The 13306-nt window shown below is 42.5% G+C and overlaps 1 protein-coding gene across 4 annotated transcripts in view; it reads left to right on the forward strand.

Moving 5' to 3' along the window:
• slc36a4 (solute carrier family 36 member 4) overlaps positions 1-13306 on the forward strand; it is a 434983-nt gene that overhangs the window by 53632 nt on the left and 368045 nt on the right. For all 4 annotated transcript variants that reach the window (XM_072476443.1, XM_072476444.1, XM_072476441.1 and 1 more), the window contains one exon: positions 1838-1922. In XM_072476443.1, coding sequence (XP_072332544.1) covers positions 1838-1922 — 85 coding nt within the window. The remainder of the gene's footprint in view (positions 1-1837; positions 1923-13306) is intronic.

Consider the following 13306-nt stretch of genomic DNA (forward strand, 5'->3'; position numbering starts at 1 on the left):
ATGTGTTTCCAATGTGCTTGTCATCTGTATCTTATTCTGTGACTGTGCAGCTAGGTTGTTAGATCGACTTAATGGGTAAAGCATTTGAAAGATGTGTGGCAGGGCTATCTTCTTGACTATGCATATTGTTGTGACTTTGGGAATGAGATGTAATGTCAGCTGAAAGGTCATTTAAAGATTTGGTATGGGTAAGTAGTAAATGTGGGCCAGCTTGATTAGTTACACATTGTTGTGCACTCTTGCCCAATCTATATTTCCAGATTTCATGATGTGTGCCGTCTTCTACATAGGTTGTTTCAAGAAAAGAAAACCAATCTTTTCAGATGCTGATGGATCTGCTGCGTATTTCCCTGTGCTTGTTTATATTTTGACTTCTACCAATTATTTTTTTTAAATTTAGAGTACCCAATTCTTTTTTTTTTTCCCAATTAAGGGGCAATTTAACTTGGCCAATCTACCTATCCTGCACATCTTTGGGTTTTGTGGGGGTGAGGCCCTCGCAGACACGGGTAGAATGTGCAAAGACCTCTGCCAATCATGAAGTGCGACAAACATTTTGGTTTAGTACACATATTGAAATTCACTTGAGACCTGCCCTCATCCAAACATCAGGAATGTTACTTCTTAAAGACTCACCACTCTAGAAGAAAATGGTTCAAAATATAGTCTCAAATTGCAAAATGGGGGTTATGATAATGGAATACCAGGAAATATAAGAAAATACAGGAGATTAACTGCTCACCTCCCAACTGGAATGGCTTACAGTTTGCAAATGGGTCCATCAAATGTCAGCTTTAACTCAATGACTGTCAGATTTTCTCCTCGAGACAAATTCATGTAGATCTAGACTCCAATCCTAATACATTTGGCATTTCAATGCAGAATTATGAGCTGCATGTTGAAACTGCCTATCTGCTTCTCAGGTGGATATAAAACATCCCATGGATCTATTCTAAGAAACGCAGGGAAGATCTTCTAGTGTCTTAGCTGATGTTTATCCCTTAACAGACATCATTGGAAATAGATTATCACATTGCTGCTACAGAATCATGCCGAATTTCTGCCACTTTGCCGTACGTTAAATAGTGAATACACTGTCGATCTAAATTTATTTAATTGTCTGAAGCATTTTACAATGTCCTAGGGCAATGGAAAGTGGTATATAAAGACTAGTTAGTTATTTTGTTCTTTTTATGTGTCAGGTGGATGTACCTTTAATAAATGGGTGTTTATCAAATAGCTGCAGTGATGTCAGTGTGTGGGTGGAGCTGGGCTGTCTGTCACTTTCGTTTTTGAGCTGGAAGCTGCAGTGTGTTTTTGGTTTCGTTTTCCGAGATGGAGAGCTGCATTCAAGGCAAGCAGCTGTATAATAATCTCTCTCTCTACAAGCTAAAGAATGTCTCCAGATCATTGATGATTTCAAAGTAATACCTGTTTCTGTAGAGCATTTAAACCTGCTGTCTTTATTTTAAAAGGATTTAACTTATGGATGTTGTTTGGAAAGTTATTAAAGGTTATCTATAGTGTACTGTATCTTTTGGGGGGTGGTCAGGATTGGTACTTGATAAACTGTTTACTGTGTGTTGATAAAATGTTAACTGGATTCGTAGAATAAACATTGTTTTGTTTTAAACATACTTTAGCTCTCTGTTGCATCACACCTGTAAAGTGGGCCCTTGGTGCTCCCCATAACCAAAATCTATTTAAAGTTGTGAGTCAGGTGAACTCCATGAGATACTTTGGGGTTCTCTAAACCCTGGCTCACAATATAAGTGCCATGTATAATGAAGAACTTTTAATATCTATTAGATTGACATGCATGTACCTTTCTTTTTAGGACGACTGTTGAGTTCTTCCTCATCATTACACAACTGGGATTTTGCTCAGTTTATTTTGTTTTCCTTGCTGCTAACATGAAACAGGTAAGCAATCAGTGCGAAGTTAAAATGATTTATGACGTTTTAACAACTGAAGAAAATATGGTTGATTTACACCCTATGAAAGTTACTCCTCCTTACTCCTTTCATTCATCATAAAACTCTCTAACAAAATTAGATATCTTTTGTTGCTGAGAAAGTCAATCCGATTCATTTGTTGTATTTAAAGCATTAGAACTAACATTATTGATGTTTTAAGCAGACTATTCCGAAGATAAAAGGATACATTAGATTAACATCAACTTAATAGTAGGGATCATTGAAACCAGTTTCAACTGCTGCTCCGATGTGATTATCATGTCCGTCCATCACTGATCCATTCTTTTAAAAAAAACTCCATTGTTTGCCTTAAAATGATCCAGGACTACTTTAGATATTGCTCTGAGGACTGTATAATCCAGAAAATTCTCGTACTCTGTACTTGGTTAGGTGTGGAACAAGGCCAGCAGTGCACTGACAATTACTTCACTAAAAGCCCACAAACACTTTTGCACACCAAGGCATTGTTTACTAAAAACAAAATTGCAACTGTTCCATTATTACATTTATTACCTCTAAAAAAAAATATATTTAACATTACACCATAATATCGGCAGGTAATGATGTAACACTTCCACATTATCTCAACCTTAATTAAGAACCCATAAAAGTGAACATACTATGAATGGTAGGATCCGAAGGAGTGCAGATGATCAGAGAATCTTGGGGTACATTTTATGGATCCTTGAGGTAAATGGGACAGGCAGATAAGGTGGTTAAGAAGGCAGATGGGACACTTGCCTTTTATTAGCTGAGGCATAGACTATAAGAGCGGGAGGTTATGATGGAACTGTATAAAATGCTGGTTAATCTACAGCTGGAGCACGGTGTGCAGTTCTGGTCGCCACATAATAGGAAGGAAGTGATTGCATTAGAGAGGTTGCAGAGGAGATTCACCAGGATGTTGCCTGAGCTGGAGCCTTTCAGCTGTCAATAGAGACTGGATAGGCTGGGGTTGCCTTCCTTGGAGCAGAGAAGGCTGAGGGAGGATCTGATATATAATTGAGGGCCATAGATAGTTTGGATAGGAAGGAACTTTTCCTCTTAGCAGAGGGGTCAGTAACCTGGGGCATTGATTTAAGGTAAGGTTTAAAGGTGTTATGAGGAAAATCCTTTTCACCCAGAGGATGTTTGGAATCTGGAACTCGCTGTCTGAAATGGTGGTAGAGACAGGGGAACCCTCACAACATTTAAGAAGTATTTCGATGGTACTTGAAATGCCATAGCTGCGGGCCGAGTGCTGGAAAATGGGTGTAGAGTAGATAGGTGCTTGATAGCTGGTGCAGACACAGTGGGCTGAAGAGTCTCTCTGTGCTGTTAAAAACACTATTGATTCTGTTGTCTGAATTGTATGGCAGGTTTCCCTGTTATAGAGAAAATGCTGTAATCTATTATTAAGGAGATTATAGCAGAGCACTTAGAAAATCTTAATGCAGTCAGGCAGAGTCAGCATGGTTTTGTGAAGGGGAAGTCCTGTTTGACTAATTTATTAGTTCTTTGAGGTAGTAACAAGCATAGTGGAAATGGAAATCTGCAGATGTGTGTTTGAATTTCCAAAATGCGTTTGAAAGGTGCCATGTCAAAGGTTGCTCCATGAAATAAGCGCTCATGGTGTAGGGGGCAACATATTAGCATGGATATAGGATTGGTTAGTTAATAGGAAGCAAAAAGGAAGGATAAATGGCTAATTTTCAGGTTGGCAAGCTGTAACTGTGGAGTGTCACAGAGATCAATGCTGGGGCCTCAACTATTTGCAATCTATGTTGATGACGTGGATGAAGGGACTGAATGTATGGTTGCTAAATTTGTTAATAGCACAAAGATAAGTAGGAGAGTAAGTTGTGAAGTGGGCAGGAGGAGTCTGCAAAGAAATTATAGCTAGATTGGCCAACTTTGGCAGATGGAGTACAATGTGGCGAAATGTGAATTAGTCCACTTTGGTAAGGAAAATAAACAGCATTATTTAAATGGGAGAGAGATTGTAGAAGTCTGGAGTGCAGAGGGACCTAGGTGTTCTGGCTAGTAATAATCTTTATTGTCACAAGTAGGCTTACATTAACACTGCAATTAAGTTACTGTGAAAAAGCACCTAGTTGCCACATTCTGGAGCCTGTTCGGGTACACGGAAGGAGAATTCAGAATGCCCAAATTACTTAACACGTCTTTGGGGATTAGTATGCAGGTACAGCAAGTGATTAGCAAGACAAATTGAATATTGTTGTTAATTGCAAGGGAAATGGAATATTAAAGTAGGGAGGTTTTGGTCTCCTTACTTAAGATAGGATATAATTGCAATAGAAACCATTCAGAGAAGGTTCATTTGATTGATTCTCGGGATGAAGTAGTTATCTTAATGAGGAAAGGTTGGACAGGCTGCACCTGTATCCTTTGAGGTTCAGAAGAATAAGAGGTGCTCTTATTGAAATAAAGAAGATACTGAGAGGACTTGACTGAGTGGATGTTTAAAGGATGATCCCCCTTGTGGGTGAGAACAGAAATAGGGTATACCATAGTTTAAAAAAAAGGGTCATGAAATAAGACTGAGCTGAGAATTCTTTTCTCTTGACGGTTGTTCGTCTTTGTAGGAGCGTTTTCAAGACCTGTGTATTGAATCAGCTTTCATGTGGGGTTCTTCTCTGTGCCTCAACTCAGTACAGAGAGGAACAGACACATCAACAATCTGGATAATACGGTTTTATTTTCCCAAGCTTGAGTTTGTGTACACGAGAGATGAGATCCGGATACTTGCCAAGATCTATCTACTAAACACTGATAAAAACACATCTATTATACAATTCCCAAATATCAATTGCCCACCCCAGTTGGACTCGACCCAATCCCTGAAGCTGTCATGTTCAATTCTATCCAATAAAATTGCGGTCAAACTATGATTGAGCCTCATCCTGCCACCTGTTGTTTACCAAAGGTTTTATGTAAATTTTAAGTTGTTTTCCCCATCCTAACATCCTGCATTGGATAGCAACGGAAGGATGCTTTTCTAATTGGAGGGCTGTGACCAGTGGTGTTCCACAGGGATCAGTGCTGGGACCTTTGCTCTTTGTAGTATATATAAATGATTTGGAGGAAAATGTAACTGGTCTGATTAGTAAGTTTGCAGACGACACAAAGGTTGGTGGAATTGCGGATAGCGATGAGGACTGTCCGAGGATACAGCAGGATTTAGATTGTTTGGAGACTTGGGCGGAGAGATGGCAGATGGAGTTTAATCCGGACAAATGTGAGGTAATGCATTTTGGAAGGTCTAATGCAGGTAGGGAATATACAGTGAATGGTAGAACCCTCAAGAGTATTGAAAGTCAAAGAGATCTAGGAGTACAGGTCCACAGGTCATTGAAAGGGGCAACACAGGTGGAGAAGGTAGTCAAGAAGGCTTGCCTTCATTGGCCGGGGCATTGAGTATAAGAATTGGCAAGTCATGTTGCAGCTGTATAGAACCTTAGTTAGGCCACACTTGGAGTATAGTGTTCAATTCTGGTCGCCCCACTACCAGAAGGATGTGGAGGCTTTAGAGAGGGTGCAGAAGAGATTTACCAGAATGTTGCCTGGTATGGAGGGCATTAGCTATGAGGAGCGGTTGAATAAACTCGGTTTGTTCTCACTGGAACGAAGGAGGTTGAGGGGAGACCTGATAGAGGTCTACAAAATTATGAGGGGCATAGACAGAGTGGATAATCAGAGGCTTTTCCCCAGGGTAGAGGGGTCAATTACTAGGGGGCATAGGTTTAAGGTGAGAGGGGCAAGGTTTAGAGTAGATGTACGAGGCAAGTTTTTTACGCAGAGGGTAGTGGGTGCCTGGAACTCGCTACCGGAGGAGGTGGTGGAAGCAGGGACGATAGTGACATTTAAGGGGCATCTTGACAAATACATGAATAGGATGGGAATAGAGGGATACGGACCCAGGAAGTGTAGAAGATTGTAGTTTAGTCGGGCAGCATGGTCGGCATGGGCTTGGAGGGCCGAAGGGCCTGTTCCTGTGCTGTACATTTCTTTGTTCTTTGTTGTTCATTGTTCATTCGGGACAGGATGGCAGAACTGGCATCCCCTTTACTCCATGGATTGTTTCAAAGGACAGGGTATCAGAAGTGGCTTCCTTTTCACATCATAGATTGTTCCAGAAGCTATTGGAGGCCATAAGACCATAAGTCATAGGAGCAGAATAAGGCCACTCGGCCCATCGAGTCTGCTCCACCATTCAACCATGGCTGATATTTTTCTCATCCCCATTCTCTTTTCTTCTCCCCATAACCCCTGATTCCCTTATTAATCAAGAACCTATCTATCTCTGTCTTAAAGACACTTAAAAATTTGGCCTCCACAGCCTCCACAGCCTTCTGCGGCAAAGTGTTCCGAGATTCACCGCCCTCTGGTTGAGGGCCACTGATAAAACGTGTTTACATCCACTGTGTAATCTGATCACCACACATCTCCTGTGTCTCAAAAACATGGCCAGGTTAGCTAGCCTAAATCCCATCATGTATTGTGGCCACTGCTTGTAGCTAGAGTTTACCTGATTATCACTGCTATGTCCTAAAATACAGGTTTAATGGTTAATAATGATTACCCAGTACACGTTCTATAATTAATCTCAATCCTTAATAAACGAACTTACGTAAAACTACTCTAGTGGCATCCTAGCTATTCAGTTTTAAGAGGTCTCGTCGCTGGACGAGAATCTTCAGTCTTTGGAAGATTTTCCCTGTAGGAGGTGGACTCTGAGATAGAAGGTTGGATAGATCCTTGATTGACAGGGGAGTTCAAGGTATTGAGGGTAGATGAGAAAGATGAATAGAGGTCACAGTCAAATCAGTCATCGCTGACCTTCTCAAATGGCGGAGCCGCCTCAAAGGTTGAATGGCCTACTCCTATTCGTATTTCACATGTTCGTAGTTTGTGCCTGCCTCCAGTTTCACTGGTTTTCTTTAGTTTTACCAATACGCAATGCAAAACAGTGTTTTTGTTGATGATTGTCTTAATTAATGATAATCTTTATTGTCACAAGTAGGTTTTACATTAACACTGCAATGAAGTTACTGTGAAAAGCCACTAGTCACCACATTCCAGTGCCTGTTCGGGTACATGGAGGGAGAATTCAGAATGTCCAAATTACCTAACAGCACGTCTTGTGGGACTTATGAGAGGAAACCGGAGCACCTGGAGGAACCCACACAGACACAGGGAGAATGCACAGATGGTGACCCAAACCGGGAACCGAACCTGGGACCCCGGCGCTGTGAAGCAGCAGTGCCGCCCACTGGGTTCTTCACGGTCTATTTTTTCCATTGATTGTTCTTTTGGTACTTATCCAAAAAAAACTCCCAATACCTGGGGAAGAGTAAAACATTTTCACTTTTTTAATGTCTGCTCTTTCGCCTTTACACCACTCTCAACTGCTCAAAAATTTGGAAAATGGAAAAGTAGCAAGGATTGCTATTCAGCAATATAAAATTCAATTATTAAAGATTGGGGACTAAACTACATCTGGGCGGCACGGTAGCACAGTTTTTAGTACAGCTGCTTCACAGCTCCAGGGACCCAGGCTCAATTCCCGGCTTGGATCACTGCCTGTGCGGAGTCTGCACGTTCTCCACGTGTCTGTGTGAGTTTCCTCTGGGTGCTCCGGTTTCCTCCCACAGTCCAAAGATGTGCCGGTTAAGTGGATTGGCCATGCTAAATTGCCCTTCGTGTCCTAAAAGGTTAGGTGGGGTTACGGGGATGGGGTGGAGGTGTGGGTTTGCGTAGGGTGCTCTTTCCAAGGGCCGTTGCAGACTCAATGGGCCGAATGGCCTCCTTCTGCACTGTAAATTCTATGATATTGGGTGCGATTCTTTCCCAAAATGGCACTTAAGTCATTTTTGGGAATTTGGCGGGGTGTTTCCCGTCGGCTTTTTGGGGGCGATCCAGACTACTAATCCTCCACACCTTTTTGGGGGGCTTGAGTGCTTTTCACTGGTCAAGCCCATGCTTAAAAGTTTTTCCTGCCGTGCCTTCTCGACCTGTTCTTCTGCTCTTCCACCTTTGCTCTTAACGACTAACAAAGGTCCCCTAGGAGCCCCACCTCCGCCTCCAATACCACCACCCGATCTTTGTGGTCCAACATCACCCTCTCCATCTCCCGGATCTGTGACTCCTATGCCTCCAAATACTTCTCTGCCCTCTCCATCGAGCCTTTCAGGGGTGCAACCGCTCCTTTGATGGCCTTCAATCGGTCTACTTGCATTTCTTTTCTTTGTTGGCGAAACTCCTCTCTAATAAAAGCCTTCACCTGCTCCACCTGGGGTTTTCCAACCTGCGTCGACCATTCCCCTCCACCATCTTTTCAATTGATGCTGCGCCACAGATCTCTTCCGGTTGCTTGGCCAGGCCTTTCACCGTCTGCCGGGCCTGTTAACAAGCAGACATGCCACTCCCGGGGGGACTTCTCTACACTTTCCCGTCAAAATTCCCCCGTTTTCAGGTAAAAAGAGCTCAATTCTATGCCTTTGAAACAGAGCTGACCTGTGTGCGACCACTCCATGGCCGCCACTGGAAGTTCATGGCTCCCCTTCAAACCTTCATAAGATCCCTTTCATGGGCAAGGCCTTCTCATGATCTGACTCTTGGCACTGCCAACCTGCCACTGCTGCCCTGGCACCAGAGCGACCCTATGCTGCCCGGGAGACTATCAAGGCCATGCCCTGTCCCCAACCACCCGGAGGGCTCCAATGGCTTCAGAGGCTCCAAGTGGCCATCACATTGGTCTAATTACTGTCCGGGTGAGGCCTCCTGGCCGTTGACTCTTGGGAGCTGGGAGACTGAGGCCTCAAACAGGCCACGCATATTTAAATAAGTGAGGGCGTGATCCAGATTGCACCGGGAACAGTGGGTCGGGTCACACGTACACGGTTTTGTGCCTGGCACAAAGCCAGTTTTGTGCACCCCCTGCGATGCTCCCAGCACAACTGGATCGTCACAACACTGTGGTAAAATCATGCCCATTGAGTGGTATATTTAAAAATTAGACTACTCATGGGAAAATAATCCGTTGCAGAAGGTGCACTAGCATTTCCGGCGATCTTTGGAAATTCACTTTGAAATGCGACAAATGGCTTCTTATTTCTCAGACGACTGAAAGATGTTTAGATTTTGTAAAGAACTTTCTGTTTATGGTTGAAATTACAATGGACTGGTATTTTTCCTGTTTATTACTGATAATTCCTCACACTTACCAGGCCAGTCTGAGAGTTTCCAGTCTGTTCTTTTTATTCCAGTCCATTTCAGATCCAAAGATATCCCTGCTGAGAGTGCTTTTCAGGCAGTCACTGAGAATGTTTTGCATTTTTAAACTTCTTTTGTGCAGTCATCCATCTTGTACTTTAATCAATGACTTTAAATAATAGGAAAGTTTTCCCCTTTGTTGAATTAAAATAAGTTCAGTTTCTAAAGGAACATTGCCTCCATACACAGACTGTCTTTGAATATTTGCGTTGAATGTTGTGATTGTTGCAGAGTGTCATGATACCCTCTAATATAGACAGTATTTTTTCTTTCCAGTAGCTTGATGGCATCTCTGCTATTCTAAAATGCCCTTGCCTTAGTAAATGGTCAGCTTCTCAAATGATTGCATTATCAGTGTTCCTCTTTATCAAGGGCATATTTCCCAGTAGATTGGAAGTAAAATTTTTATTGGCTTTTACGTGCAGGTAGAAGCAAAAGACAAATTTTACGTAGTGTAGGAATTCCTTCATGTAATCAATGTATGGAACGTACTTCCAGCTGGAGTACTGGGAGGTGAAAACCCTGGAAACATTTAAGAAGCACTTGAATGTTGTGAGGTAAAGTCTAGGATCTTTCTGGAAAGTTGGATGAATTTAGGTTGAAGTGTTATTCATCTGTAGCTATCCTGTTAGTGATCTTGAGAGTAATGATGGTAAAAGGAAATAATGAAAATTGATTTGCATTGGATCTGCAATGATTCTAATTTCTATCAATTGTTGGATTGAAATTCCAAATGAATTGATCAGATTTCTAAATAAGTGAGAAAGGCAGTTGATTCTGAGGATCAAGCTTGAGAAATATAAAGTTAATTGGACAAAATATGTAAGTGGCAGAATAGTAGCAAATTAATACTGACATATCAATAGCCTTGCATGAACAGGGAGAAAAATGGGGAGGGTTGGGGTTAGAAATGCACCATCATTTGTATTGAAATAGCTAAGGATGAGATTGAGAAAGCTATAGTGTCCTAAAAGACTGGATGGTCAACATGTCCAAGACCTGTAATAAACAAAGCAATTAGAATGTTGGACTTTACAGCCAAAACAGCACAGTCCAAATCAGAAATTCTGCTGGAAATGTATAGTGCGCTATTAGATCCAATGATGCACTTCTACTGTTCTGTGAATTTACGGATTTTAAAAAAATGAAGCGATTAATGGGATTTAAATCCAAGTGGGATTTACATGGCTAGAACGCACTGCCAATGATGAGATGAGGGCTGCATAAAAGACTAAGATTAGAGGAATGGCACTTTTTGGGAGGGGTAAAGGGAGATGGATGTGATGGTGGGGGAGTAGAGTCTATGTTGGACTATGAAGGTTACAAAGATGGGAGGGTGAAGTCATGAAGAGATTTTAATGAGGGTGCAAATTTTCAATGTGAGCTGTTGAGTAGTTAATGAAGGACAGACATAATGATCAAGTGCGATTTCGTGTGAGAGGATGTGGGAGTAGAATCTTGGATGAGCCTGGTGTTTGAAGCATGAAGAATGGAAGAGCAGTATTGGAATAGTTGAGATTGAGGTGGTAGAAATATGGGTTTCAGCAGCTGATGGACCAAGGCAGGGGTTATGTCAAGGGGATGGAAGCATAATTTGGGGCAGAATAGTAAATGGTCTGAATTGATGGCGAGGATATGGATTTTGTGGTGTGCACAAAAGATGACTGTTTCATTCTTTCTATTGTTCAGCTGGATCAAATACCAACTCATCCACGGTAGCATGATGGACAAGTAGCCTGACAACACAGAGAGAATGGAAGGATCAGTAGAATTGTAATTGGGTATGGTCAGTCTACATGTCTGCAGGTGATGTTAAGAACAAGAGCAAAGAAAATTACAGCACAGGAACAGGCCTTTCGGCCCTCCCAGCCTGCACCGATCCAGATCCTTTATCTAAACCTGTCACCTATTTTCCAAGGATCTACTTCCCCCTGTTCCCCGCCCGTTCGTATATCTGTCTAGATGCATCTTAAATGATGCTATTGTGCCCGCCTCTACCACCTCCGCTGGCAAAGCGTTCCAGGCACCCACCACCCTCTGCGTAAAAAAAAAAAAACTTTCCACGCACATCTCCCTTAAACTTTCCCCCTCTCACCTTGAAATCGTGACCCCTTGTAATTGACACCCCCACTCTTGGGAAAAAGCTTCTTGCTATCCACCCTGTCCATACCCCTCATAATTTTGTAGACCTCAATCAGGTCCCCCTCAACCTCCGTCTTTCCAACTAAAACAATCCTAATCTACTCAACCTTTCTTCATAGCTAGCACTCTCCATATCAGGCAACATCCCGGTGAACCTCCTCTGCACCCTCTCTAAAGCATCCACATCCTTCTGGTAATGTGGCGACCAGAACTGCACGCAGTATTCCAAATGTGGCCTAACCAAAGTCCTATACAACTGTAACATGACCTGCCGACTCTTGTACTCAATACCCCGTCCGATGAAGGCAAGCATGCTGTATGCCTTCTTGACCACTGTATCGACCTGCGTTGCCACCTTCAGGGTACAATGGACCTGAACTTCCAGATCTCTCTGGACATCAATTTTCCCCAGGACTCTTCCATTGACCGTATAGTCCGCTCTTGAATTAGATCTTCCAAAATGCATCACCTCGCATTTGCCTGGATTGAACTCCATCTGCCATTTCTCTGTCCAACTCTCCAATCTATTTATATTTTGCTGTATTCTCTGACAGTCCTCCTCGCTATCTGCAACTCCACCAATCTTAGTATCATCTGCAAACTTGCTAATCAGACCACCTATACCTTCGTCCAGATCATTTATGTATATCACAAACAACAGTGGTCTGAGCACGGATCCCTGTGGAACACCACTAGTCACCTTTCTCCATTTTGAGACACTCCCTTCCACCACTACTCTCTGTCTCCTGTTACCCAGCCAGTTCTTTATCCAGCTAGCTAGTACACCCTGAACCCCATACGACTTCACTTTTTCCATCAACCTGCCATGGGAAACTTTATCAAACGCCTTACTGAAGTCCATGTATATGACATCTACAGCCCTTCCCTCATCAATTAACGTTGTCACTTCCTCAAAGAATTCTATTAGGTTTGTAAGACATGACCTTCCCTGCACAAAACCATGCTGCCTATCACTGCTAAGTCTATTTTCTTCCAAGTGCTCAAGGATGCTGCAAAGATATCTGTTAAGGCCCCAGCTATTTCTTCCCTCGCTTCCCTCAGTAACCTGGGATAGATCCCACCCTGACCTGGGGACTTGTCCACCTTAATGCCTTTTAGAATACCCAAAACTTCCCCCTTCCTTATGCCGACTTGACCTAGAGTATTTAAACATTCATCCTTAGCCTCAACATCCGTGATGTCCCTCTCCTTGGTGAATACCGATGCAAAGTACTCATTAAGAATCTCACCCATTTCCTCCGACTCCACACATAAATTCCCTCTTTTGTCTTTGAGTGGGCCAATCCTTTCTCTAGTTACCCTCTTGCTCCTTATATGCGAATAAAAGGCTTTGGGATTTTCCGTAACCCTGTTAGCCAAAGAAAGTTCATGACCCCTTTTAGCCCTCTTTATTTTTTTTTTAATAAATATTTTATTGAAAATTTTTGGTCAACCAACACAGTACATTGTGCATCCTTTACACAATATTATAACAACACAAATAACAATGACCTATTTTATAAACAAAAAAAAATGAATAAATAATAAATAACAAAAATGAAAACTAACCCTAATTGGCAACTGCTTTATCACAAGTAACACTCTCCGAAAATATAATTGGTTGCCACCGCCTGGTGAACCCTTGAGCCGACCCCCTTAGAACGAACTTAATCCGCTCTAGCTTTATAAACCCTGCCATGTCATTTATCCAGGTCTCCACCTCCGGGGGCTTGGCTTCTTTCCACATTAACAATATCCTGCGCCGGGCTACTAGGGACGCAAAGGCCAAAACATCGGCCTCTCTCGCCTCCTGCACTCCCGGCTCTTGTGCAACCCCAAATATAGCCAACCCCCAGCTTGGTTCGACCCGGACCCCCACTACTTTTGAAAGCACCTTTGTCACCCCCATCCAA

The sequence above is a fragment of the Scyliorhinus torazame genome, chromosome 15 (assembly GCF_047496885.1).
Source record: "Scyliorhinus torazame isolate Kashiwa2021f chromosome 15, sScyTor2.1, whole genome shotgun sequence".
Classification (NCBI taxonomy): Eukaryota; Metazoa; Chordata; class Chondrichthyes; order Carcharhiniformes; family Scyliorhinidae; genus Scyliorhinus; species Scyliorhinus torazame.